The 25,803-nt window shown below is 34.4% G+C and overlaps 1 protein-coding gene across 10 annotated transcripts; it reads left to right on the top strand.

The window, feature by feature from the left end:
• The first annotated feature begins 1,292 nt into the window (after positions 1-1,292).
• On the top strand, positions 1,293-23,003 carry LOC106143482 (uncharacterized). Of its 10 annotated transcripts, none has more exons than XM_060951475.1 (11): positions 1,655-1,690; positions 2,103-2,195; positions 5,904-6,156; positions 17,072-17,233; positions 18,274-18,354; positions 18,606-18,677; positions 18,979-19,057; positions 19,414-19,525; positions 20,199-20,272; positions 20,545-20,650; positions 21,080-23,003. In XM_060951475.1, exons 3-11 carry the CDS (start codon positions 5,916-5,918, stop codon positions 21,416-21,418), a joined length of 1,266 nt encoding a protein of 421 aa, XP_060807458.1. In that variant the 5' UTR covers positions 1,655-1,690; positions 2,103-2,195; positions 5,904-5,915; the 3' UTR covers positions 21,419-23,003. The 10 variants fall into 10 exon arrangements, with proteins under 10 accessions (XP_060807455.1, XP_060807458.1, XP_013201047.2 ...); XM_060951471.1 differs by lacking the exons at positions 1,655-1,690; positions 2,103-2,195 and adding exons at positions 8,413-8,534; positions 8,954-9,237 and having other exon boundaries at positions 6,027-6,156; XM_060951473.1 differs by lacking the exons at positions 1,655-1,690; positions 2,103-2,195 and adding exons at positions 8,413-8,542; positions 8,954-9,237 and having other exon boundaries at positions 6,027-6,156.
• Positions 23,004-25,803: the final 2,800 nt, after the last annotated feature.

Below are 25,803 nucleotides of genomic sequence, written 5' to 3'. Positions count from 1 at the left end.
ACTGTCTCATATAGAAGTTGATGAGGTGGTTGGTTTAGAGATAAACTAGCTGTTGCCCGCGACTTCGTCCGCGTAAATTTCGAGTTGAATTTTAATCATACAGTCAGATATAGACAGACAAAAAATGTAAAAAAAAAATTCTCTATCCGTTTCAGTCAAAATATTAAATGTACAGAAAAAATATTTTTACCGTTTTATTATATGTAGTATTTTGATTTTCAGTTTTTTTACATAAAATACTCAAACAATACAAAAAAAAAATATTTTTAATAAAAAAAATATCTTGAAATAGTTGGGATTCGAACTTGGACCGCCAACTTCACAGTCTCACGGGCTAACCACTGGACCATCGAAGCCGTTGCGTTGGTGTCGAAATTAAAGTAGACTATATACTATACTATATACATATGGTCACGTCTTTATCCCTTGCGGGGTAGACTGAGCCAACAGACTTGAAAAGACTGAATGGCCACGTTCAGCTATTTGACTTAATGATAGAATTGAGATTCAAAAAGTGATAGGTTGCTCGCCCATCGCCTAAAAAAGAATCCCAAGTTTGTAAGCCCATCCCTTAGTCGCCTTTCACTTATATTTATATGTTATAGCTATAATGCCGTCGTATAATGATAAATGACTTTGAATTTTTAATTTCGTAACTTATTTGCAGGCATACTGATGCCTTGAGTTCATTCAAATGTCGATAACTTTTTTTTTAGTGAACCGATTTTGATGAAACAAACTTTAAATGTTATTCTGAGTTAAAACAAAGCAATTGGTGAAAGTTTGAAGTAAATCGGTTTAGTACTTTCGGAGATAATCGTGATCATACATACAGACAGACAGACAAGAAATTAAAAAAAAATATTTTTGCTTTCTATTATTCATTCTAAGTGTCCCTCTATCCATTTCAGTCGAAAATACTAAATGTACAGACAAAATATTTTTAATGTTTTATTATATGTATAGATAAATAAAAGTTTGTGATTTACCTACTGGTAAAAAATAATGATTTGATTTCTTACAAAAACACTCGTTTAAATACACGTACGGACTTGTTTTGATGCATGCAATCAGCAATGTGATATTTTGACAGTGACTCCCCGCCGCCTCATGACTTTCGTAACAGTTCGTTCAATCTCGACGGTCGCTCGGACCTTCGGCGAAACCTTCGGCTTCGGTCGGATTTTGGGCCGAAGCCGAATGTTTCGCCGAAGGTGGATTTTTTGGCCGAAGGTGGCCGAAGCCGAAGCCGAAGCCGAAGCTTCGGTCGGACACTATCCTATACCTATCTGTCTCTCTTTAAAAAAATTATGTGTGGTTTGATTATTGTTTAAATTGTTTTGTTGAGCAAAGTAGTTGCGTCAATTATATTCCCCTTATTTATAATTTCTTTGAAAAATGCCTTATTACAAATGCTGTATACCAGGATGTGATAGTTTGCGACAGGACGCTAGGTTACATTCGTTTCCAGTAAATGCTGATAGATTAAAAAAGTGGATCAAACATATTCCCGATGAAACATTAAAGCGTAAACGACCTGTTGATTTTGCTCATATGCAAGTCTGCCACAAACATTATGAAAGTCGTTTCATATCAAAGAAATTTAGATTGTTGAAAAATGCATACCCAACACTGTTCTCAGAAACCGAGATAAAGACCGGCAACCCTCAACACCCACAAGAGGATAAAGGTACCTCCACTTTTTTCTTACTTTTTAGTGATATTAAACATTGCCTAAATTTTTTATCAAGTATCAACCTGCAATGCCTTTGGAATAAACCACATCTTCATATAAAATTGTTACCTACTGCTAATTCCTTTAAAAACAACCTTCCTTAATTATTTCTCGAGTCTTGAATTGGTTAATAATATATACATGTATGTTAATATATTTAACTTTATATATATATTTATGCATCAGATCTGGCAAATGTCTTGTTGTTCACCATTGCGTCAATTTTGTATGAGATCTTATGCCTTAAGGTCAGGTCGGCTGGAAGAGATCCCACTTAGAGATAAACCTGCCTTTGTACTGAACTACTGTTTTATATTTGTAATGCACTCCTTTATTGAACAATGTAACATACTTACTTTTGTTTTAGAAAATGATTTAGCAGATGATTATGGCAGGAAACGGCAACATGACCATCCATATTGTAAGGATCCACAGTTGCATACTGGGCCTTTAAGGACAGGTACGTAAGAAATGTTTTGGCTAGTCAAACTCAAAAATATTTATTGCATTACAGTGTAGACACGAGGATAGAAATACATTTAATAGTATCAACAGTTTAATCCTCCGGCATGCAATATTTTTTGTCATTGATAATACTAACATTAGAATAACCTTAATACAGAATATCCTATATGCCCTTTACACTGTAAAATAAAATTATATGATAACAACCTTTTTTTGCACTAATTGCAATACTGACTCACACAAACAATTTTAGTATTGTGGCATCCGCATGTAGCTTATTGTGACATTGTCTATCAAAATAAGAGAAGACAATTAAGAGTTACTAGTCAAGTCTTTTATATGCCGATGATCAGGTTATACTGGCGTCGTCAGCCAAGGAGTTAAAGATGGTAAAACTAAATAAAGAAGCTTTGATTAAGAGACGTGTGGTTCCTGACACCAATATAAAAAAAAGAATAGGGCCACTCCATCTCGTTCCCATGGATGTCGTAAAAAGCGACTAAGGGATAGGCTTACAAACTTGGGATTCTTCTTTTAGGCGATGATCTAGTAACCTGTCACTATTTGAATCTCTGTCAGTCTTTTCAAGACTTTCCCGCAAGGGAAATAGACGTGACTATATGTATGTATGTATGTTGGATAAGAAAGGAATGAAGGTGAATATAAGTTAAACAAAATAATAGTTTTTGAAAAGGAGAAGGAAAAACAGCATAAAATATTAAATGAAGGAGAAAAAGTGGAACAAGTGAAAGTCTATGATCCAAGTTTACATCAGATGGAAAGTGTGATAGTTATATAGAATGCAGAGTGAACACAGGGAACATGGTGAATGGAGCGACGCTGCGCGTTAAATCTAGTATTTTATAGATATTCACATAATATACTTTTAACACTTACTTCCTTAGCGGAACTTACGACTAGAGCGAGATCGGATATTCATTGGTGCACTGCATATATTTACATAAAGTTTATGGAGCTTCGTAACAGAGTGGATATCACCACCTCTAAAATCCTGATTATTTTGTAGGCAGCGCTAAATTTGTCGCTTTTTGTAAGTGGCGTTAAATTCGTCGGTTTTTGTAGAAATCGCTAAATTCACACGGGCGAAGCTGCGGGTAAAAGCGGGTATTATATATATGCGAAAGAAAATCTGTCTATCTATGACGTCATCACGGCTAAACTACTGAACCAATAGGCTATTACACTCTTTTTTGAAAACTGTTTTAAATCAATCCTGAGACTGTGTTATACCTATAGAATTTTTATTAAAATTTTTTGAAGCCTAAAAGTGCTCTAAAAACGATTTATTATTTATGATTTTGTATTTTCGCGCGAAAACGCCATCCGCCATGCTGTTTTGACTCGTGACGTCATACTTTTAGTAAACAATACGGCTCTACGTAAGACTAAAGTAAAAAGATTTTTGTAATAATGAATTACAATACATATTGTTGGTGTCTTGTTCCTGAATGCAAGAATACAAGTATAAAAACACCAGAAAAATTGTGGATTCCACTGCCAAGTGATATTAAAATGAGAAACACTTGGTTGAAATTAGCAAGAAGAGATCCAAAGGCATTGTCTACAAAATCAAGATTGTATTTCTGTGAAGACCACTTTGATGTAAGTTAGCATTCATTGTAAATAGTAAAGTAACCACAAGTCATGTTAATATAACACCAACAACCTTTGAGTACTTTTAGGTTATGTTATGAACCTATGATGCGAGTTGATTTCATATTATATACTTATTTCATGTTTTAAAAATGCAACAGCGTGCTTGCAACCACCATGTGATGAGGCGCAATCGTGGCACTGGACACTAGTCACAATCTCTTCCTCTTCATTTAAAACAAGAGTCACTGCGTAGGGCTTGGAACGCACTTTGTGTTCCGGGCATACCGTACACTTAACTAAGCATATGTTTTGATCCCTCTTGAGCTGCACATAACCTATTTCGTCGTCCCCGTATGATTCCCTTCCGGACCTGATAACAAAAAATAGGTTATGTTGGATTGGTTGTGTAATAATTTACCTATTATAATTGTGTATTGTAAGAGAATGTTTAATACAATAAATACTTACATCGCTGTTTTAACATTTCTTAACTCAGCAGAACAGAAATCGGGATTGGACGCAAAAAATTTCGCCACCATCAACGTATTAATCCTCGGTAGATTTATATTGTCTGCTTTCACAAAACCGTCTTCCATGATTCTATTAAATTATTAAAGAGTAAAAACCCAAAAACGTGATAGAAATTTTAAAATTTCAAAATAAACAGAGCCTGACATCATCAATCATCATCATCAATATATTATAAAGGCGAAAGTTTGTATGGATGTATGGATGTTTGTTACTCTTTCACGCAAAAACTACTGAACCGATTACCATGAAATTTGGTATGTAGGTAGCTGAAGACCCAGAATAACACATAGGCTACTTTTTATCCCAGAGTTCCCGCGGGATTGATAGGGTTTCCATGCGGACGAAGTCGCGGGCGGCCTCTAGTCCTACTACTATTATAAAGGCGAAAGTTTGTATGGATGTATGGATGTTTGTTACTCTTTCACGCAAATACTACTGAACCTATTACCATGAAATTTGGTATGTAGGTAGCTGAAGACCCAGAATAACACATAGGCTACTTTTTATCCCAGAGTTCCCGCGGGATTGATAGGGTTTCCATGCGGACGAAGTCGCGGGCGGCCTCTAGTCATCAATATGTTTTCGATTCGATATTTGTTTACTAAAAGTATGACGTCACGTCAGTACCCAACATGGCGGATAGCGTTTTCGACTTTTGAAGAAAAGATTAAAAAAGAGGATTTTTTAAATTGAATTATAAAATCCATATTGCACTTTTATGAATAATGATCGATGTTTTTCTTTTATTTTTTACAAAATCTATAAGATACGTGCATTTTTATATTTTTTTTTACAAGGTGTAAAATAGCCTATTTGGGTGAAATTTGCTACGGAGACATATATATATGTAGAGCCCACGACTTTCATTCACATAACGATGACGCGGGTGACGCGCACGAGTAACAGCTAGTAAAATAGGTACCTATATAATAATTTTATGTGACGTAAAAAGCCTGAATAGGGAACCGGCAACTTTTCAGATTGTGTTTAAAAATAAAATTTATTTATTTATTCCATAAAAAATAATATTTTAATGAAATATATCTTTCAGAGTATTTAAAAACATCAAAAACATAATTTATTTAAAATTGCCGCGAAAACAGCACTTTACGTCAATTCAGATCGCGTGACGTCATATGTTTGGAAAACAAGCTACAAGCCCTATTACAAGTGATCAGTGCTTAGATAATTAATTTAAGTATTTTATAGTTCTCAATCATCATGGACCGAAAAACATATCGTTGGTGTGTTGTACCTCGATGTGTAAATACATCAATAACTACTCCAAATAAAATTTTCATTGATGTCCCTCGAAAACCAGACATACGAAAGAAATGGTTATACCTAGCGAGACGAAAGTGCGATGGAATGTCTGTTACTTCATCAATTTACTTTTGCGAAGATCACTTTGATGTAAGTACTCTACCTAGAGTATTATTACACAGCCCACAACAGAAATAATCATAATTAGTGTGTATGTAATGTAGGTGTTATAGGTTATGTTTTACTTAAAGTGTTTTATGTGTGAATAAACAATCTTGTATTTGTGTTTTAGCTGCCAAACGACATGGAAAACTACATGCGATACCATATAATGGGCTTTGTAGGCAAAGTTATGATGAAACCTGGCAGTCTTCCGTCAAGATTTCAATGTCAAACGGACAGAAAAAGAAGTTTGCCATCAACAACTAAATCGCGCCCTGCTGCTATTAAGAGGCAGAGATTAGCCATAGTACAAGAAGCCCTAGATGAGAGTAAAGTGGATACAATCCACTTTACTGAGACTGTTAACATGACTTTGCCCTTCAGTAAGTACATAATTACTTATTTATGGAGCAAAATTTTTGCATTTAAAATTATAGTATATTTGAAAAAAAATGATTCATTTATAAAATTGACATGTTTGTTTTAAAAACACAAACTGTAGCCATAGGAGATGAACAACTGCAGGAGCCTACACATGAAGATAAATAGGTACAAGTTTACATAAAAAGTAAATATTTCTGAAGCAAATATACACAGACAGAAAAATCTTATCTAATATTGTCTCGCAGATCTGAAAACATGTAAAACCAATAATTATCTAACCTTGAAAATAATAGAAAATACATATGTTGGTAAACAATGAAACTTGTTTTAAGTTATGTTTTCTTTTGTTATTTCTTCAATCATTTCTGTTGTTGAGATAACCAAAAACAGGTTGAAATACCTACACAAATGTTTTCACATTTTTAAATTCAGCAGAACAAAAGTCGAAATTAGTGGCAAAGAAACTGATGACCATTTATTTATTTATTTATTTATTTATTTATTTATTGTGACAAAAACGGTTTACACCTATTACAATTATCACACTTTACAATTTGAAACACAGGTATATCATATTAAGTTAACCATATTAAATCATATAAAAAAAATTTGAATAATGAAATTAAATTTGAATACACATAAATTAAAAACAACAAAAATAATATTTTAAAAATTTTGTCAATAAAAGTTTTGTCCGTCAGATCTTATATTTAATACAATAATTAAGTTAATCACTTTCGTCAGTGTCAGTGTTATTGGTATTAAACCACTGGTCACTCAAATTTTCACAATATATTAGTAGTGCTCGTGCAATGGTTGGCCAGTTGTCAAAATAAGGGTCAAAATCAGTGTTGACCATGAAAATATCAACTTTTGGGAGATTTCTATTGTCGGCTTTTGTATAACCTTGTTCCATGATAAATGATTGATAGGCGTTTTAAACACTTGCGACAACTTCTGTTGTGACTGTAGTCCTTCAATTAGTTAGTTACAAATTACAATTAAATATTTTTAGAAAAATGCAAATAAATTTAGAATAACTCGAAATAACATACAAAGCAGTGTTGTTTACTTATCACTCCTTACGTACGACATCACCCACTGTGATTGGTGTTTTGGTTCTAAGCTGCACAGATAAAAAATATTGGATTTATGCAATTTTATTTATTGATTTAAAATAAAAAATCTTTGTATTTCTTAAAAAAATTTATTAAGTGATGTTCTTGTATAACAAACTTTATTTTAAAACACAATTTACATTTTTTTCGATTACTGTCCGGTACCCTATTTAGCCTATTTATTTATTTATTTAGAGCGATAGGAAAAATATCTATACCGCTCTCGCTTTTGACCCATGTGTCTGAGCTGAGAAACATTCTGTCCTTTGGCTCTGTCAGAGTCTGAATAATTACTAAAACATAGAGAGTCTGGTGTACAACCATCATATTTATCTCTTTACTAGCTGTTACCTTCGACTTGTAAGCGTGGAAGGATCTATCATGGTATTCATGGTACCTTCAGTAGTTTTAAATACGGGCAGTAGCACATCAACCTACCCAAAATTGCCTATACTGCCATATATTGTCCCGCAAAGGTCAATTTGATGTGTAGTTCACTGTACATATTTTTTTATTGTTGAGTTGTATTATCAATTGACAATAATTACCAGGCTATAAAAAGGTAAGTGCCGAAGCAAGGGTATGTTTACTGTATATTAATTACAGTGGCATTGTCATTTTACTTGTACGAAATACGATGTTAAACGCGAATTATTTAAAAAAATGCCTATATATTTATTAGAAAACATTGTGTAAAAATGTCTGTAGGGGAAACGCCAAATATTAGTACTTATTAAAAGGTTCAAACTTTACATTTAACTTTACATATTACCTTAAATAAAGAAGCATTGATATTTTACAAACACGAGCAAGAGCACAACACTATTATCGATGTGGTCGATACAAAGCGTGTAGTACATCACTAAGTGTCAATATGACTTTGACAAGAAAATCAACTTATAGTAGCTCTGAAAATAAATGTAGTATTTCTTGTTTATTTTTTAATATTGTGTATACCTTACGGCGCAGAGGTTTTATACTTTTTGATCTGAGCAATAGTGTCATGTCTGTTTCTTAATTTTGCAATTTAATCTAATGTAAAAATTTCCAAGTTTCTATTTTTAATACATATGTTCTAGTTATCTTTTTCGGCCCTGGTATTTATTTATCCAGCCAGTGATATTCGCTTTGATCCAGACGGCGTACTCTAAAATGAGTGGACTGAAGAAGAGAAAGTGCGAAATATGCAAAATAAAAACTTGTACAATAGACAGTCAAAAAGCAGTTTTCATGGCGAAATTTCCATTGGAAGCAAATCGGTTAGTAGGTACATACCGGCAGTATTACCATATTTTAGTTAATTTTATTTTAAAATTAGTTAAATAAGAACAAACCTTAGGAATTTGCTAATATGCAATAGTGCTGTTGAGTAGTGTTTGCAAATTTAAATGATAATTTTAATTCATTTAAGATTCATCAGAATAGTGTTCTTCTTAGTCCTCTTTTACATCTTCTTCCCGAGCGATTCCTAAAAGAAAGAGCCTATGATACTTCAGAAGTTTTTTTAAATTTATTCATTACTAACCTACAAAATACAAATAGGTACAAAGATATCACCAATAAAAAAAAAGAATAGGACCACTCCATCTCACTAAGGCATAGGCTTAAGTTTACATCCAGATCATAAAAAATTAATATGAGCAATACAAAACATACAATAATCTAGTTTTCTTTTCAGTTGTAGACAATGGGTAGCCGCTACCGGTAACAAACATTTAATCAATGTGCCAATTGAAAAATTGAACCAACTTAAATATGTTTGTGGCAAACATTTTCGTCCAAAAGATTTTAAAAGGAAAAAGACGCAACTAAAAAAGCATGCTGTTCCAATTATTGATGTTTCTGAAAATCCATTGCCAGATGACTTGTTCCACAACTTTCCATTACACATCAAACATGTGCCTCGAAACTCAAAAAACAATGTTTTACGTGATCATAATTACTACAGACGCACTGATCAGGGTTGGTAAAACATTTGTTTAGTAAATTTCTTTTTTAGAAATTATACAGATTGAGTTAGCATTGAAGAAAGATCGAAACTTGTGTTACTCAATGATATATAAACTTTTAAGTATAAAGATCCAAAACCCAGGCCGATTTGAGAAAGTTCGTTTCTTATCATGCCCTGGCCGCGGTTCGAACCCGGGACCTCTGGTGGCACAGACAAGCACACTATGCTGTGCCAAAGAGGCTGTCAAAATTCCTCTTATTCATTGATTGTCACTCATCAAATACATTTACATGTGTGTTGCAGAAACTACAACAGAGTTTTTAATTGAGTGTGAATTGTGAGTCTAAAAGAAAAAATATCATAGTCCGACTAAGCAATTTGTACACTTAAATACCTATATAAAATACCTTTGCCCAGAAAATTCATACAGAAAATTGGAAAACAGTTTTAAGAATTATATATAATTGTATACTTAGTACAGTGCCGTGTGGTACCCTGCATTTTAGAATAGAGGCACTCTATCTTTATCCCATTGGTGTCGTAAAAGGAGAGTAATTTTCATAATTTTAAGGACAGCTTCAATACATCTGCAATACTTAAGTGGTATATTTTGTAGTTCTTTTTATGTGCAAATACACCGAAAAACCATAAAAAATCCTAATAGGGTAGTTGACCTTTTTGGCTCTGTCTACCCCGCATGGGATATGGACGTGACCATATGTATGTATGTAATATGTTTTTTTACACCTATGAAAACCTCAAAAAACTAATTTAAAATTTTCTTTTCATAGACGAGCGAAAACGGTTTATCTATGCTCTGACGTCATACTAATTGTAAACAAAAATTTTTCGCGCAAACCTCCCAAAGTTTAAATTTAAAACATGACTTTTACTAGTTTACATGAAAAATATAGTAATTATCGTTATTGTATCGTCAAATAATGCAAAAACACATCGATAAAGACCACAGAAAAATTGTAGATTCGAGTGCCGTTATGTAAGTACCTAGTTAACATACAGTACAGAAAGTTGTATTTTTGTTTGTTTGTTTGTAAACTCTTTATTGCACATAAAAATAAATATAACAAAATCAGAACAGTCATTGAATTTTTTTTGGAATTAATTTTTTAGAAGATGTATTAAGTCAGTGAACAAAGAATGACATTGAAAATTATATGCAATACAAAATAATGGACTCCGTTAAAAGGATTCGAATGAAACCAGGCTACAGCCTGGTAGCCTGGTGGTATACATACCATCCAGGTTTGACAGCCATGGTGATCATGCTTGCATGAAAATGAAAGATAGTAAACCAGTCTGTCCTTTGGAAATAGGTATCAACATCATCATTTCATCAAGGTAATGTAAAAATAAGTATGGTATAATAAAACAGTAAATAGATGTTAGTCTTTTACTGTCCTTGCTAGTAGGTACTTTGTAAAAATCGTTATAACAGTATTAATTTATTTTAGAGTTACGCAATAAAGAGGATGTTACACCTTCATGTTTCCCCTCTTAAGTTCCACGAGAAAGTAGTACAGGATAATACTCAGTTCTGTGATAAAGCAGTACAAGGTCAGCCGATACATAGACATTAGTGTCCGACCGAAGGTCTATTTTTGGCCGAAGCCGAAGCCGATTAATCGGCTATCGCCACAACCTTCGGCCGAAGCCGAAGGTTTATATTCTCTCAGCACTCAGTAATTAATTTTGTTCAATATTGTCTACAAGCTACAATTAATATTAAAATAATTTCAAAACCTCAATATTGAAGGTTTATATATCGGTTTATAGATATTTATTGACTCATAAAGAATACAATAATTCACTTATAATGAGTCTAAAACTAATTTATAAATAATTCGTAAAAATATTGACGCAAATAAACAATGTAGTTTTCGAAAAAGTTAAGTAATTTACAAAATTTTAGTGTAGATATAATTTTTAAGTCTTCCTTTAAACAAAGTCAAAGATTTTGTTTTTTAAGTCCTTAGGTAGGTCATTAAACATTTTTGCTCCTTCATATAATATATCACTCTTTCCATATTTAGTTCTAGGTGTGGGTAATTTTATTTTATTTGTATTTCTTAAATGGTGTTTATATTTATCGTAAAAGTTATTTTTGTTTGAATTTTCTTTTCAAGAATTTTTAAAAGAAAATTCAAACAAAAATATATTGACTGTCTCATATAGAAGTTGATGATATATCATAGAGATGGTTGGTTTAGCGATAAACTAGCTGTTGCCCGCGACTTCGTCCGCGTAAATTTCGAGTTGAATCTTAATCATACAGTCAGATACAGACAGACAGACAAAAAATGTAAAAAAAAATATTCTCTATCCGTTTCAGTCAAAATATTAAATGTACAGACAAAATATTTTTACCGTTTTATTATATGTAGTACATATTTTGATTTTCAGCTTTGGACCATCGAGGCCTTTGCGTTGGTGTCGAAATTAAAGTAAACTACATACATTATGGTCACGTCTATATCCCTTGCGGGGTAGACAGAGCCAACAGGCTTGAAAAGACTGAATGGCCACGTTCAGCTATTTGGCTTAATGATAGAATTGAGATTCAAAAAGTGATAGGTTGCTCGCCCATCGCCTAAAAAAGAATCCCAAGTTTGTAATCCATCCCTTAGTCGCCTTTCACTTATATTTTACGTTATAGGTATAATGCCGTCGTATAATGGACTTTGAATTTTTAATTTCGTAACTTATTTGCAGGCAAACTGATGCCTTGAGTTCATTCAAATGTCAATAACTTTTTTTTAGTGAACCGATTTTGATGAAACAAACTTTAAATGTTATTCTGAGTTAAAACAAAGCAATTGGTGAAAGTTTGAAGTAAATCGGTTCAGTACTTTCGGAGATAATCGTGATCATACATACAGACAGACAAGAAATTAAAAAAAAATATTTTTGCTTTCTATTATTCATCTAAGTGTCCCTCTATCCATTTCAGTCAAAAATACTAAATGTACAGACAAAATATTTTTACTGTTTTATTACATATAATAGATAATAGATAATAGATAGATAACATACATACATAAAATCACGCCTCTTTCCCGGAGGGGTAGGCAGAGACTACCTCTTTCCACTTGCCACGATCCCTGCATACTTCCTTTGCTTCATCCACATTCATAACTCTCTTCATGCAAGCTCGGCGATTTCGGATACTTTTGACCTGACCCTTTACCAGGACGTCTTCAATTTGATCAAGATATGTTCGTCTAGGTCTTCCCACCCCGACCTTTCCCTCCACACTCTCCATGTATATCTGCTTAGTCAACCTGTTTTCATTCATCCTCTCCACATGACCGAACCATCTCAACATACCCTTTTCTATTCCTGTAACTACATCTTCTTTCACATCACAACATTCCCTTATCACGCTGTTCCTTATCCGGTCACTCAATTTCACACCCAACATACTCCTTAACGCTCTCATTTCCACTGCATTTATTCTGCTTTCGTGCTTCTTTTGCCATACCCAACTTTCACTCCCATACATTAATGTCGGGACCAACACGCCCCTGTGCACAGCCAGTCGAGCCTTTTGGATAGTTTCTGACTGCTCATAAAGCATGCAAAGCTCCATTCACCATGTTCCCCGCGTTCACTCTCCTTTCAATATCACTATCACACTTGCCATCTGATGTAAACTTTGATCCTAGATATACAAACTCTTTCACTTGCTCAACTTTTTCTCCTCCAATCAAAATATTACATGCTGTCATTTCTTTCTCCATTTCAAAAAAATATATGTATAGATATTTTTTTTATATGTTTTAATGTTTTTTTTTTTTGCTGTTTTATTATATGTATAGATAAAAGTTTGTGATTTACCTACTGGTAAAAAATAATGATTTGATTTCTTACAAAAACACTCGTGACTTCCCGCCGCCTCATGACTTTCGTAACAGTTCGTTCAATCTCGACGGTCGCTCGGACCTTCGGCGAAACCTTCGGCTTCGGTCGGGTTTTGGGCCGAAGCCGAATGTTTCGCCGAAGGTGGATTTTTTGGCCGAAGGTGGCCGAAGCCGAAGCCGAAGCTTCGGTCGGACACTAATAGACATGCATATTGTCAAGTAACACAACACTATGCTCACAAAGTGATTCAAGCCGGTGTTTCAAAACATTATAGAAGTAAACAGGTGCAGTTCAGTGCGGCTGTGAAAGATGCTGAATCTTCACCAATTCAACTAATTGCTCAGCAGTCAATTGTAACATCTAATAAACCATCAGAAGGGAAGATTTACAAACCATCCATGTATGGTCAATCAGTTTCAAGAAGATAATTGATTTTTACTGAAGAAAATTATGACAGTGATACATCATATACATTATATAGACTTATATCCATCTACACCATCTAATCAAACTACTGTAGACAGTTTACAGGAAAAGATTAAAAATTTACAAAGTACCCTAACTAAGATAAAACAAAATCAGAAACTGTACATTGGAATTGGAATACAAGCAAAACTTTTTTATATAGTTGCACTCAACACACCAAATTGTCAGAGAAACAAATTATACTGTGTTTAATGAAAATATGATTAAATAGAACACACATCTTGTGGAGTGATCGATTTGTGTGATTCGTTCAAGATATGTGTTTTGTATTATGTATATATGTATCAACACATTACATTAACATATTTCCATCAATCTGAAGTTCCTGTCGACCATCATCTCTAGGTAGGAACTTCGCATTTCTCTATTGAGTAATTGTCTTCCTGTGCTGTATATACCTAATAGGCATGACGAATGATTTTGAAATCCTCTTCCGTAATGTACATATTTACTATTTACTAAAAAACCTTTATTTCAGTAATAAAATAAAGTTTAGCAAATTTTAAAGCTATGTATTTTTCAAATATTATTTGAATAGCGCACAAAAACAGTACGCAACTGTCATGGCGTCAGCTATGACGTCACGTTTAGGTAAACACGTCAATGTCATTGCATTGTTCAATTCAATTCATATGTGCATTGAAGAAAACAAACATATTTCGTGTGTTAAAAATGAATTCTAAAGTTTATAAGTGGTGTGCAGTACCTCAGTGCAAAAACACATCCATAAAAACACCCAACAAGGTGTTTGTACATGTTCCAAACAAAAAAATAATGAGAGTTAAATGGTTAAAGCTCGCACGGCGAGACCCGAACGACGTAGTCACGAATTCGCCACTTTATTTCTGTGAGGACCACTTTGATGTGAGTATATTATCATTATATTGATAGGTTTTAAACTCAAAATGTTTGTTTGACGTGAAAAAGTTCACATATCCAGGCTATGGAAGTAATTGAGGTTATGTTTGTTTTGGTCTAGATTATCAACATCATCATTCTTACTATCAATTTTAATTATTTACTTTTCATTTTTCAGTTACCTAATGATATGGAAAATTACATGCAATATCATGTGATGGGGTCCGTATCACAAGTACGTATGATATCAGGATGTATGCCCAAAAAATTTATATGCCAATCAGACAGGAAAACTCGAACATCTGAGACAACAGAGCGACCCTACATTGCTAAAAAACGAAAGATGATGATTCTTGAAGAGTGTGAAAGGAAATTAGAAGAAAAAGATACAGTTACAAAACAATCAAGTTCTGAAGAAATTGCCAGTACTTCAGGTATATATTTTATTAACTTATTTATTAGAGTAATATAGCATTGAGAAATGTTAATTTTATTTTCAGAATTATTAATTAGATATATTATTGGTACACACAAAACTACATAGATTTTTTCTGTGATAGTATTTGTGTTTAAATATATTGCACTTAAGGAAACCATTTGCTTTTCAGTTCAGGAAATGGTTGAAGAGGTTTCCTTATCAACACCAAAAGTGTTGAATAAATCAGTTCAAGTAAACTTTTGTAGAACATTCAGAAGCAAAGCTAACCAAACAGAAGTTAGTTCGGTAAATCAGATGAAATCGCCATTGAAGCCGTTTCTACATTCTGTCTCTACATCACCATTCAAAATTATGCATAGTTGTAATAATAACCCATCAAGAGCAAGAGTAGATGCTTTGAGTATAATAGTAAATAAAAAGACCAAACAGATAGTGACTCTTATACTCCCTCTGTAACTCGCACAGAATCATCATTAGTAAAAATTTTTCAAATAGAATTTACATCTGACTGTAGCGAGATGATGAAGGATGACAAAAGAAAAAAATCCTTCTCTCTTTTTTCCTTCTTCTAAAAATTTTGCCAGAACTATGGAGTTAGAAGGCAATAGAGGGCTACCTTTAGATAAATCTTTTGAAGATACAAATTTCAAGGAAGTGCCAACTCTTGATAGCTTTGATTTCCGCCAGTAACATAAAACTCCTGTGCAAGAAGGTTCTTCGCTTCGCCTATGGACCCACATGCCATGGCATGCTTACATCCGCCTTGGGCAACAACACAATCATGGCATTGGATTGATACTACTTTTTCTTCATTTTCATCAACCATCAATGTAACAGCATATAGATTTGCATGGACTTTATGCTCTGGGCAAATCTTGCACTTTACCGTACAAATATTTCCTTCCAGTTTTAGTTGCACATAGCTGATTGCATCATCCCCATATGATGGTCTTTAAGACCTAAAATAATTGAAATTAATTAGAACAAATACCTACATGTACAATGACTTGGTGAATATCTGATATTAGTTGTTTACTATGAGAAAAAATACTAGTAGGTGCTTCGCGCTTCAAAAATAAACAATGATATTTGACAATGACTTTTATTAGTATGACTTACCTATTTTCAATGTGATTTGACAAGTTCAAAGTAAAAATAACCTATGAAAATGAAAGTAAAATAAAATAAGCTCCTGATTTCAAAACGAGTTGATTACAGGTTTTAAGTGTTATTCAGTGTTAAATTTAAATTTACTTACAAGGAGGTTTTCCCGTTTCTAAACTCAGACGAGCAAAATTCTTTATTATTTGCGAGGAAATCTCCCAACATCATTATGTCAATCCTTGGCAAATTTGAGTCGTTTGCCTTAAGAAAGCCCGGTTCCATTGTTTTAGAGTCGAGTTAAGACGACAATTCACACTTATACTAATAAAAAGACAATCCAAATGCGATGCGTACTAAAGAAAAAGTCAGTTGAACTTACAATACAACAACAAAACACAACAGGTAGTGAGAGTGAAGTAAAGTTTATTTACATTACCGTGACGTCATGCGCTGTGATTGGTGTTTCGGTTAACATGGCCGATTGCAGTATTTTACCCTTTTATTTTGTTAAAAATATACATAATTTGAATAATTTCATTAAAACTGGATACTATATTAGAATCCTTTAGTTATTTTCTTTACGCAAACCATTCATCCACCGATTTTTTAACCCTGTCGTCATGCCTATTGACTTCTTCCTTGCATATGATGTTCGTACCCTCTAACTAAATCGATGTAGACATCCCAACTAATATTATGAATGATATATATGTAAACTGGCACAAAGGTTACTACTGTAAGAGGTTTAAATATTATGAATATTTAAATATGAAGAAATAAACGTTAAAGCTAAGCATTTGTTTCATTTTACACTCCCAAATATTGATCGATTTGAAAAAAATCTAGCTTAAGAAATAAATCTACAATGTGTATGATTCTTAATATTTTTTTATTTTTTCATTATCTAGCCATTCAACTAAACATGGCCTTCGAGGATTGTAGGTCTCTTGAGGCCCTGTCTTCCCCATTAGGCATAAAGATATGATATATTGGTGTGCGTGTTTTACGAGATTACTCGGCCAATCATGAACAGGTTTTGATGATTCTTTTTGATTACAGTATAGCATTTTTGTCCTCAGGTATAAAAGACAGTAGTTCAAACGAGGGGACTTCAGAACCCCCAGTCGAAAGGCCAATGGGCGAAACGAGTGAAGAAGTTTGTACACAGCCTATGGACTTAAATAAGCAAACAAATGAACCAGATCTAGACGCACTTGGGAGTCCTAGTCCTAGTCATTCTGGTAAGTACTATTATTACATACATACTGTATTACACATTTTTAAGGCCCGAGCACACCGAATGCAGTTCAGAAGCATTTTGAAAGCGGGCCCCGCACAAAGTTGTCGTGCGAAAAATTATTTTAAGTTCTCACATTGCGGCGCAGCAGCAGAGCAGTTCGTGCGCGGGATTCAATTTGATGTAACGAGTTCGAATAGTTTATTTTCGGTACTTGGGACCGGCCGATAAAATTCAAAAGAAGAACGTTGCGATAAAAGTAAACAAGGAGGCGACGTTATGTTGTATCGTGTGGTCCCGACACTCTAAATAAGAGCATTTCTTTTTAATGGATGTTGCAGAAGGCGACTAAGGGAAATCTAGTGCAACCTTTACTATGAGACCAATATGGGTCTTGCAGAGGTAGGTACAGAAACCTGACTTACTCAAAAAGGGGGAATCACGCCTTTATTCCTTACGGATTAGAAGCCAATTAGAGCCAACAGTCTTAAAAGGACTGAAAGTTCACCGTTTAGCCGTATGGTTTACTGAAGGAATTGAAATATTTTATATTTTTATAGATATACTATCTGTGCCCGCGACTTCGTCCGCGTGGAATAGTTATTTTGGGCATCATTGAAGCCCTCAAGGATGAATAAATTTCCCCGTCTTTTTCACATATTCCATTATTTCTTTGACAAGTCTCTTTATAGTTGCAGCGTGATGTTATATAGCCTAAAGCCTTCCTCGATAAATGGTCTATTCAACGCAAAAATAATTTTTCAATTCGAACCGGTAGTTCCTGAGATTAGCGCGTTCAAACAAATTCTTCAGCTTTATAATATTAGTATAGATTATTCAAATATCAGGTAGATAGCGCTAAAAGAAGTCTAAGTTTATTAGCCTTCCTCTTCGATTTTTACAATTTACATCACCTGAGATGCCGCCAGCACATGCTATGTTTTATCTTGGCTACCAAATCAGCGTGGAAGCTAAAGACCAGCAGTTAATGGTGATGGTATTAAATACCACAAACTTTTGTATTAATGAAATAAAATTTTGCAGATGTTCCTGAACCTGAGCCCATGGCATTTTCTTGGCAGAATACTGAACACATCATCGTTGAAAAAGACAATCTAGACACGGGTAAGTAGATTTTTAAAGAACTGAATACCTAAGGAATTACATAGTTTACGAATATATTAGTTTGAATTCGAGAAATCTAACCAGGAAGGAAGCAGGTCATTTTTTTGCATTTAGAGATAACTATAAACCTTACTCAGATAACCCTCTTTCCGACATTAAAAACAGGAACAAGATCAGTCCACAACTTGCCAAGAACTAACGCAAACATACAGACAGTGACAATAGTAGTAATTAAAGTTTTTATTTTTCAGATAATATACAGCCGAATGAAAACGCTCCAGATTCCATGCAAGATGAAAAATGTCATAAAACTTTGACTGAAGGTTTGTGTGATATAAGATTAATTGTACTCAAATACATAGGTCTTATATGTACTCTTTCATCAGGATGGTGGTCGTAGGCGAACCCCGGGCTCCTCTCCAGAGATGTGAGAATGCAATCGGGACTAAAGTTGGGAGGGCTCCAGTTAAAAATGACGGTCATTTTATATTTGATTTAAAAAGCAATTTCATCCTTTATAAAAATTCTAGAGTAATTATGATATTATAATTTTAGTACTTAAATTTACTTGTACTTGTTCTCGGTTTCCAAATAAATGTATGTACTTTTAATTTCATGTTACAGCAGCCACCCGCGAAGAAGAATATAGAAAAGAGAAGCACACAGGATTCTCGTGTGACTACTGCCTGGGAGATATTGTTGGGTATGTCATTTGTAAATCGCTACTGTTTTTTCTTTTGCGACACGTCCGCCATACACATCAACAACACTACGAGCCGTTTCCTCAGCACTGGTGCCACGGTGGAACTCGTACTCGTAAATAACGCGTTATTTCAAGTTTTCCATTTTGTAAACTGAGTGACGCAAACAGAAAAATCAGAAGAAAAAAAAAACAAATGATTGACAGTTAACGAAACGCATGTGTAAATAACAGTATAGATTTGAATTTGAATTTGCAACCAAACAAAAGTGGCCACAAGTAAACGCCAATCTCACACGTAAGGACCTAATATATGTATGTATATGTATACAAATAGTAATAGTATGTTTTGTCCCCAGTTTCAGATACACATGCATCCAATGCGAGAACTTCGACTTGTGCGCCGCGTGTGAGAGCAGACTGGTGCATCCCCTGCATTACATGCTGCGCGTGAGCATGCCCAAACCTTACGTGAGTCACTACATGCTCTACTGTTGCTGCTGATGCTGCTGCTCGATCCTCGAGTGAAAGCGCACTGATAGAAAATATGATTGATGATTTAATCGAGTGTTCTAAGCTTAACGTAATTTGATGTTATTAATGCTCTGGATTAAAGGAAAAATATTTTAAAAAATCCTAGTATAAATAAGAATTTGAATTATTTAAAAAACAGTGATGAAAATTTACATCATTATGCATTGTTACATATATAGCTCAGTACTAAATAAGTCAAAAGATATTGTTTACTTATTCTCCTTTATTCTAAATGATAATTTAAAAAACAATTATTATTTTTATTGAAGCACAAATAAACTCCACATTGATTACACGAAATTGTGGAATAGCCTTTACATTTGGGAAATTTACACCGAAGTGACCTTTCTTTTTGTTATTGTAATTCTTCTTCTAGTAGACTGGTACTATGGTTTTGTTGTACGCAATAGTCATTTATAAAGTTGCCAGCAACAACAAATTTAAAGTTTACAGTTTTTGAGTACCTTTTTTTCTTCACTAAATGTTATGATTGAAATTTCCATCATCATGCAAAGAAGGGTTAACCCTCGGTGCAATAAAAGAGATGATAAATAAGCAAAACAGGTGTCGGGGATTTTTTATTAACATTATTTAATTTTAATGTTGACAGAATGAAGTGCGGCGCGTGATCACGGCGATCAGAGACAAACTGGCGAAACTCGAGGAAGATTTCAGGCAATGCAGGTATTGACACTTTCTATAACTAGCGACCCGGCCCAGCTTCGCACGGTGTCGCTTAAAGAATGTCTTGTATAACCTGTGGTCGTAAACAGTAACTGTATGTCAAAAACTGCATCAAAATCTCTGTTCATTTTGCGTCATATTTAGAAAAATTAGATATATATATAGATAGCAAGGGATATGGACTTAACTAACTTCCATCATATGTATATACATCGGTGTGAAGTGGTAATGCTGTATGGATTTGAACTGATAAAGGTATTGTATCGTTACAGTGTCCTGTTTGACGACGTGCTCATAAAGAAAGAGGAAGACCCCCTGGTAGAGGAGAGTGTGGAGCCTCTGCCGAGTGTGCTGGGGGAAGCTGTACAGCCAGAAACTGTGAGTAAATTGAACAGGAGGAACAGCAGCGTGTTGTGAGAATGTTGGGACGTGAAAGAACATAGTTTGGTGGTTAAGATAGTTATTAGAAGCAAATATACTTGGAGGCCTACATCCAGCAGTGGATGAATATGGGCTAAAGAAGAGGAGAAGATACTTGGAGAGTGAATAGTAAGGTAGGAGTGAGTGGCAATTGGAAAGATGTAGTCTCTGTCTACTGCTCCGGGAAAGAAGCGTTATTTTATGTATTTACAAGAAGAATCCCAAGTTTATTATGGCTTTATGCTATATGTATTTACTTAGAGATCATGGCAAGTGGAAAGATGTAGTCTCTGCCTACCCCTCCGGGAAAGAGGCGTGATTTTATGTATGTATGTATGTTATGTATACTTACTTATATTTATTTATTCAATGTTTTCTCATCAACAGGTACCAAACGTCGATGATAGTCTATATGGGATCTCGGAAGAACCAAATACATTTTGGTTATCATCAAAACATACCACATTACAAAATGAAGACTGTGGGAGGAGTTCCGAAGATCATTATGTGGATGGTTCTCAGCACCGAAGAGAAGAACCTTTTATTAAAAAAGAATATGAAGAAGAAGAATTACTAGATGGAACGTGGTTCGGTGAATCTGACAAAGACAATAATAGAAAGCGGAGAATTATTGTTGTGAACAAATTTCAGAGAGGAAAGATGAGAAAACCGGTGAAAAGTAAAGATGTGTGTGTCAACGAAGGACGCCCTGAACAATCCTATTGATTGTGACACGGAAATATTACCAAGGAGAAAAATCAACTCGAAATTAAAAATATTGAAACTTAAATAACTTCAAAAAAGGATATTCTAAATTCGTAATTTTTTATAAGATGGAAACAGATTTGTTTCGAGTTTTTTTATTTACATCAATTGGGACTTTCAAGGAAATGTTTCCCGTTTGAAGCTACTAAGAAGATGATATCCAGTTTAGTTAAATTTCTGTAGATTTAAAGTCCTTGAAATATAGGTTGTTTAGAATGTGGGCATCAGTTAATTAGTTCCAATTATAACATAAAAAAGTGTACGGAATCGAAAATTCAACAATAAATGAGCAACTAATAACGTTCTTCCTCTTGTAACCGGCATAACCGCCTTGCGTCCGTTACACAGATTACCCTCAATTGTTTGAGCATCTCTCACACAGTCACCAAACGGAGACGAAGTGCGGGGGGCGGTCGGGAACAGAAACTAGTGAATTTATCGTCATTTAGTTAAAAAGTACACAATCGATATAATTTTCTTCCTTCAAATTAAAAGGGTAGGTACAGGGTACAGGTAGTACCATCACTAATGTAAATGACTACAGGCCGCCCGCGACTATGTCCGCGTAGAACCCTTATCATAACATAACAATCAATCCCTCGGGAACTCCAGGATAAAAAGTAGCCTATATGTTATTCTGGGTCTTCAGCTACCTACATACCAAGTAGTTTTTGCGTAAAAGAGTAACAAACATCCATACTGACATACAAACTTTCGCATTTATAATATTACTAGCGACCCGCCCCGGCTTCGCACGGGTGCAAAATTATAAATGTTATTATACATAAAAACCTTCCTCTTGAATCACTCTACCTGTTACAAAAAACCGCATCAAAATCCGTTGCGTAATTTTAAAGATTTAAGCATACAGACAAACAGGCTAAAATAGCGACTTTGTTTTATACTATGTAGTGAAGTAGGATAATGCTTGGTGACCGTGGGCGCCCTTACATGCGGAATCTATTGGGGGTAATCTGTGGTCTGTTACCACAACCGTGGACTGGAAGCAACTGCCATCTGATCTCCATTGAAGGGGAACCTAACCCATATTATGGATAGACGTCCAGTTACTTGAATGAACAGGTTTTCTCACGAAGTTTTCCCCTCACAGTAAGAGCAACTTTTACTATTTCAACTAACTGTACATAACTTGTAAAATAGTCATTAATACATGACTGAGATAGGATTCGAACCGGTGCCTTTCTGCGCAACACGCATTTTAACCGGGCACCTTACCCATTCGACCACCGACGCTTTATATTTTGTTATAAAATATTGTATTCCAAAAATTGAATTATATGTAAATGTCTCCCAAGTGTGACTTGATCGTTTCGTTAAAAAATGACGATTCGTGATTTTTTTTGTGAACGAATATTATTCTTAGACCTTTTATGATGATTTTATTATAATAATGATCGACGTGATGTATTAGTATGATGTATAAGTATAGATATTACTGGTAATAGAAAAATGTATGTTGTGAATTGTAAATATTGTTTTCTTACAACATTGTTACAATTATGAAAGTAAAACATGCTTTTAATTATTATTATTTTTTATTTTATGTTTGTATTACATTGGCCAAATTTTATGTTTTCATATAAAATTATTATAAAATAGTTTGATTCTTCAATGATTTGACACAGGTCTTCATTCGCGCTGTCGCTTACCTGTTGAAGTAAAAACATCAATGTAATAATTGGTACCTGTATAGGTACCTACTCAACAGACTAGCGGATTTGTGCAATATGCAAAACGTCCCACACATTATTCCTATCCATTATATAGATGAGTAGCGGTAGCGGCCCACCACGACACCTGGTAAGTACCTAGGTATAATAAGTACATAGCATACAAACACCCGCAAATAATGTTCCTACCTGTTCCTGACGGTGAATAGATTTTGACTCTCGGTTCAATATTTCGAAAGATTAGATTACGCCTTTAGTTTGTGATTTTTATTTCTTTTACTTTCAGTGGCGTAACTATACCATTCGTGGCCCGTGGCAAATTCATCGGATGGGCCCCTTCTCCCAGTATAAAGAAGCTGAACCAACAATAATAATAATATTTTTTATTTTATAATACTTATTTATACACTTTTACTTGTAAGAGTACAATAATAAATCACCACGTTAAGTAGGTTCATACAAACTTTATAATTACACTTAGGTATTTGATTTTCTAATAATTCACTTTAAATTAAAAGTAGGTACTTACCTATTTTAAAGTACAGTCAGCATCTAATTGATATGGGCACATAGAGTAGTCAAAATGATTTGAAAAACAAAAAAGTACACTAAAGCAAAGCACAAAAAACCAAAATATAGGTATGTTAATTATTAAAATTCCTTTCTTCGAACTTTCTGTTCAGCAAAGGTGGTAATGACATCATCAAAGTTCAAATTTCGGGCCATAGAATTTTCGATAGACAGAAAAGCCCAAGTTGCTTAACCTGTCTTGTCCCATAGAATTTCTTAAACAAGTTTTTATCAATTTCAATTTTGAAAACGATCGATCGGCACTACCCGTAGTCACAGGAATGGTGTCATCCCTCAATGCCCGAGATACTGATTGCTGCGACACGGGAGTACCTAGTGAACATCTTGCTAGGCCTTGGTAGCTGCCAGTTGCATAGAATGAAAGTGCTACTAGTATCTGTAGACCAAAACCAATTAATTAAGCAATTAGGTTTGTGTCACAAACTAACACAAAGAACCTACTTACATAATTTAAAACAAAATTACCTTGTATTTTGTATTGATATCACTTCTTCTTTTAGGCGCTTGCATCAAGGGTTTTTGCTCTTGATATTAATAATGGAACAATGCCTTGGTGACACGATAATTTCGCTTAAATTCGTCATCACTCATAGCAAGTCTTTTATCGGCGTACCGAGCAATCCTACGCAAATTACGCGTTTCTCGCAAAGTAAAATGTATACGCAATTTTCACAAAGTTACTATTTCCTTATTGTGATTATCACAATAAATATCCAAGACTAACACAAGTTCAACGCAATGTCGAGCTGTCAAAATGGCTTCAAGAGTAACGAATTCCAAGTTCCAGAACACAATCTCAATATTAATTAGTTCACTCAATATCCGCCCGATTTCGCCCCAATGTGGCGCTAGTGTGAAATTCAAGAGTGCCAAATGACGTTTCTTGCATTGAGATTGGCATTGCGAGTCGAGAGTAAGCCTGCAGGGCAGTTGTCCATACTTCAATTGGGCCATCTCCTTTTTATAAGCGCGATTGACCGAAACTTACAGCGGGAATACCCCGAACATCGCAGTAATACCAACTCGCGTGGCATCGGATAGGTACGTTCTAAAACTGGGTTACAACCATTTTTTTTACAAAAGCTTTGAATTTTTAATATTTTTTTTACTTGTGTAGGAAACAGTAGGTAACAAAAATAAATCAAAGACTAAAACTTTTTTTTACTAAACATGTATAATAAATAAGAAATGTTTGGAGTTGGGATTCTCCTCTGACCGGGGGCCCCTTCCGGCTGGGGGCCCGTGGCAGTTTGCCGACTTGCCACCCTGTAGTTACGCCACTGTTTACTTCTCTTTTTGCAGTGTTTGGTTTCGTGGCGACATCTCTACGCCACAAGTCACAACAACCGACACGCGACACTATGAAAGAATATATACAACCGCGATTCCCCAAACAGATGCTCCAATCTGTGAAATCTTTTTAATCGCGATTTAGACTTTTCGCTGCTATTGGCTGAGCACGTCATTTTCTTCGCTATGATTGACAGTTTTTGTGTGATATTATTGATGTCGCCACATATATTTAAGTTGAAATATCATCATTCGGCACGTGCCATTCGAGAAACTTATTACAGTATTTATATAGACAGTACCTGGGTGACCTTTGTAAGAAAAAGAGAACCGCCCCGAATCGATTTTCTCCTTTTACCTATTTCTGAAAATCTTTCTGACTTTTACCTATTTCTTACATCATTTAAACCACGGACTACCTTACGGGGTATCCTTAAGTAGCCGTCAACACCAATGATACTAGTACGTGTTTAGATACTGTCATATTTTTCATATTTTTTGTCATATTTTTTTAGTACCCTTCCTCATCACTCTATTAAAATTTTTATTATACAAAGTATTATTACATTGTGACAACAGTTTTGTTATGTATTTGCAGCACACTCAATGTTAGATAATACAGTAATCTGTGTTTACGTTATTGTTTATACATTTACACATAGTACTTGTTATAGATGTAAACTGTACATGATAAATATAATGTAAAACTGTTTGTAAACAAATAAAGAGAAAAAAAAGGTGTCCTCTTAAGACCAGCATTGTGATTACCACCGC

Source organism: Amyelois transitella, chromosome 25 (assembly GCF_032362555.1).
Source record: "Amyelois transitella isolate CPQ chromosome 25, ilAmyTran1.1, whole genome shotgun sequence".
In the NCBI taxonomy this organism is placed as follows: domain Eukaryota; kingdom Metazoa; phylum Arthropoda; class Insecta; order Lepidoptera; family Pyralidae; genus Amyelois; species Amyelois transitella.
Note: the sequence above shows the minus strand (reverse complement) of the source record. Positions and strands in the feature narration are given on the sequence as shown.

Coding starts and splice junctions, on each gene's coding strand:
- LOC106143482 (XM_013345592.2), top strand. CDS start 8,150: ATGACTTTGACAAGAAAATCAACTTATAGTAGCTCTGAAAATAAATGT. Junction 19,058..19,413: donor TGCCTGGGAGATATTGTTGG/GTATGTCATTTG, acceptor TTTTGTCCCCAG/TTTCAGATACACATGCATCC. Junction 20,651..21,079: donor AAGCTGTACAGCCAGAAACT/GTGAGTAAATTG, acceptor TCTCATCAACAG/GTACCAAACGTCGATGATAG.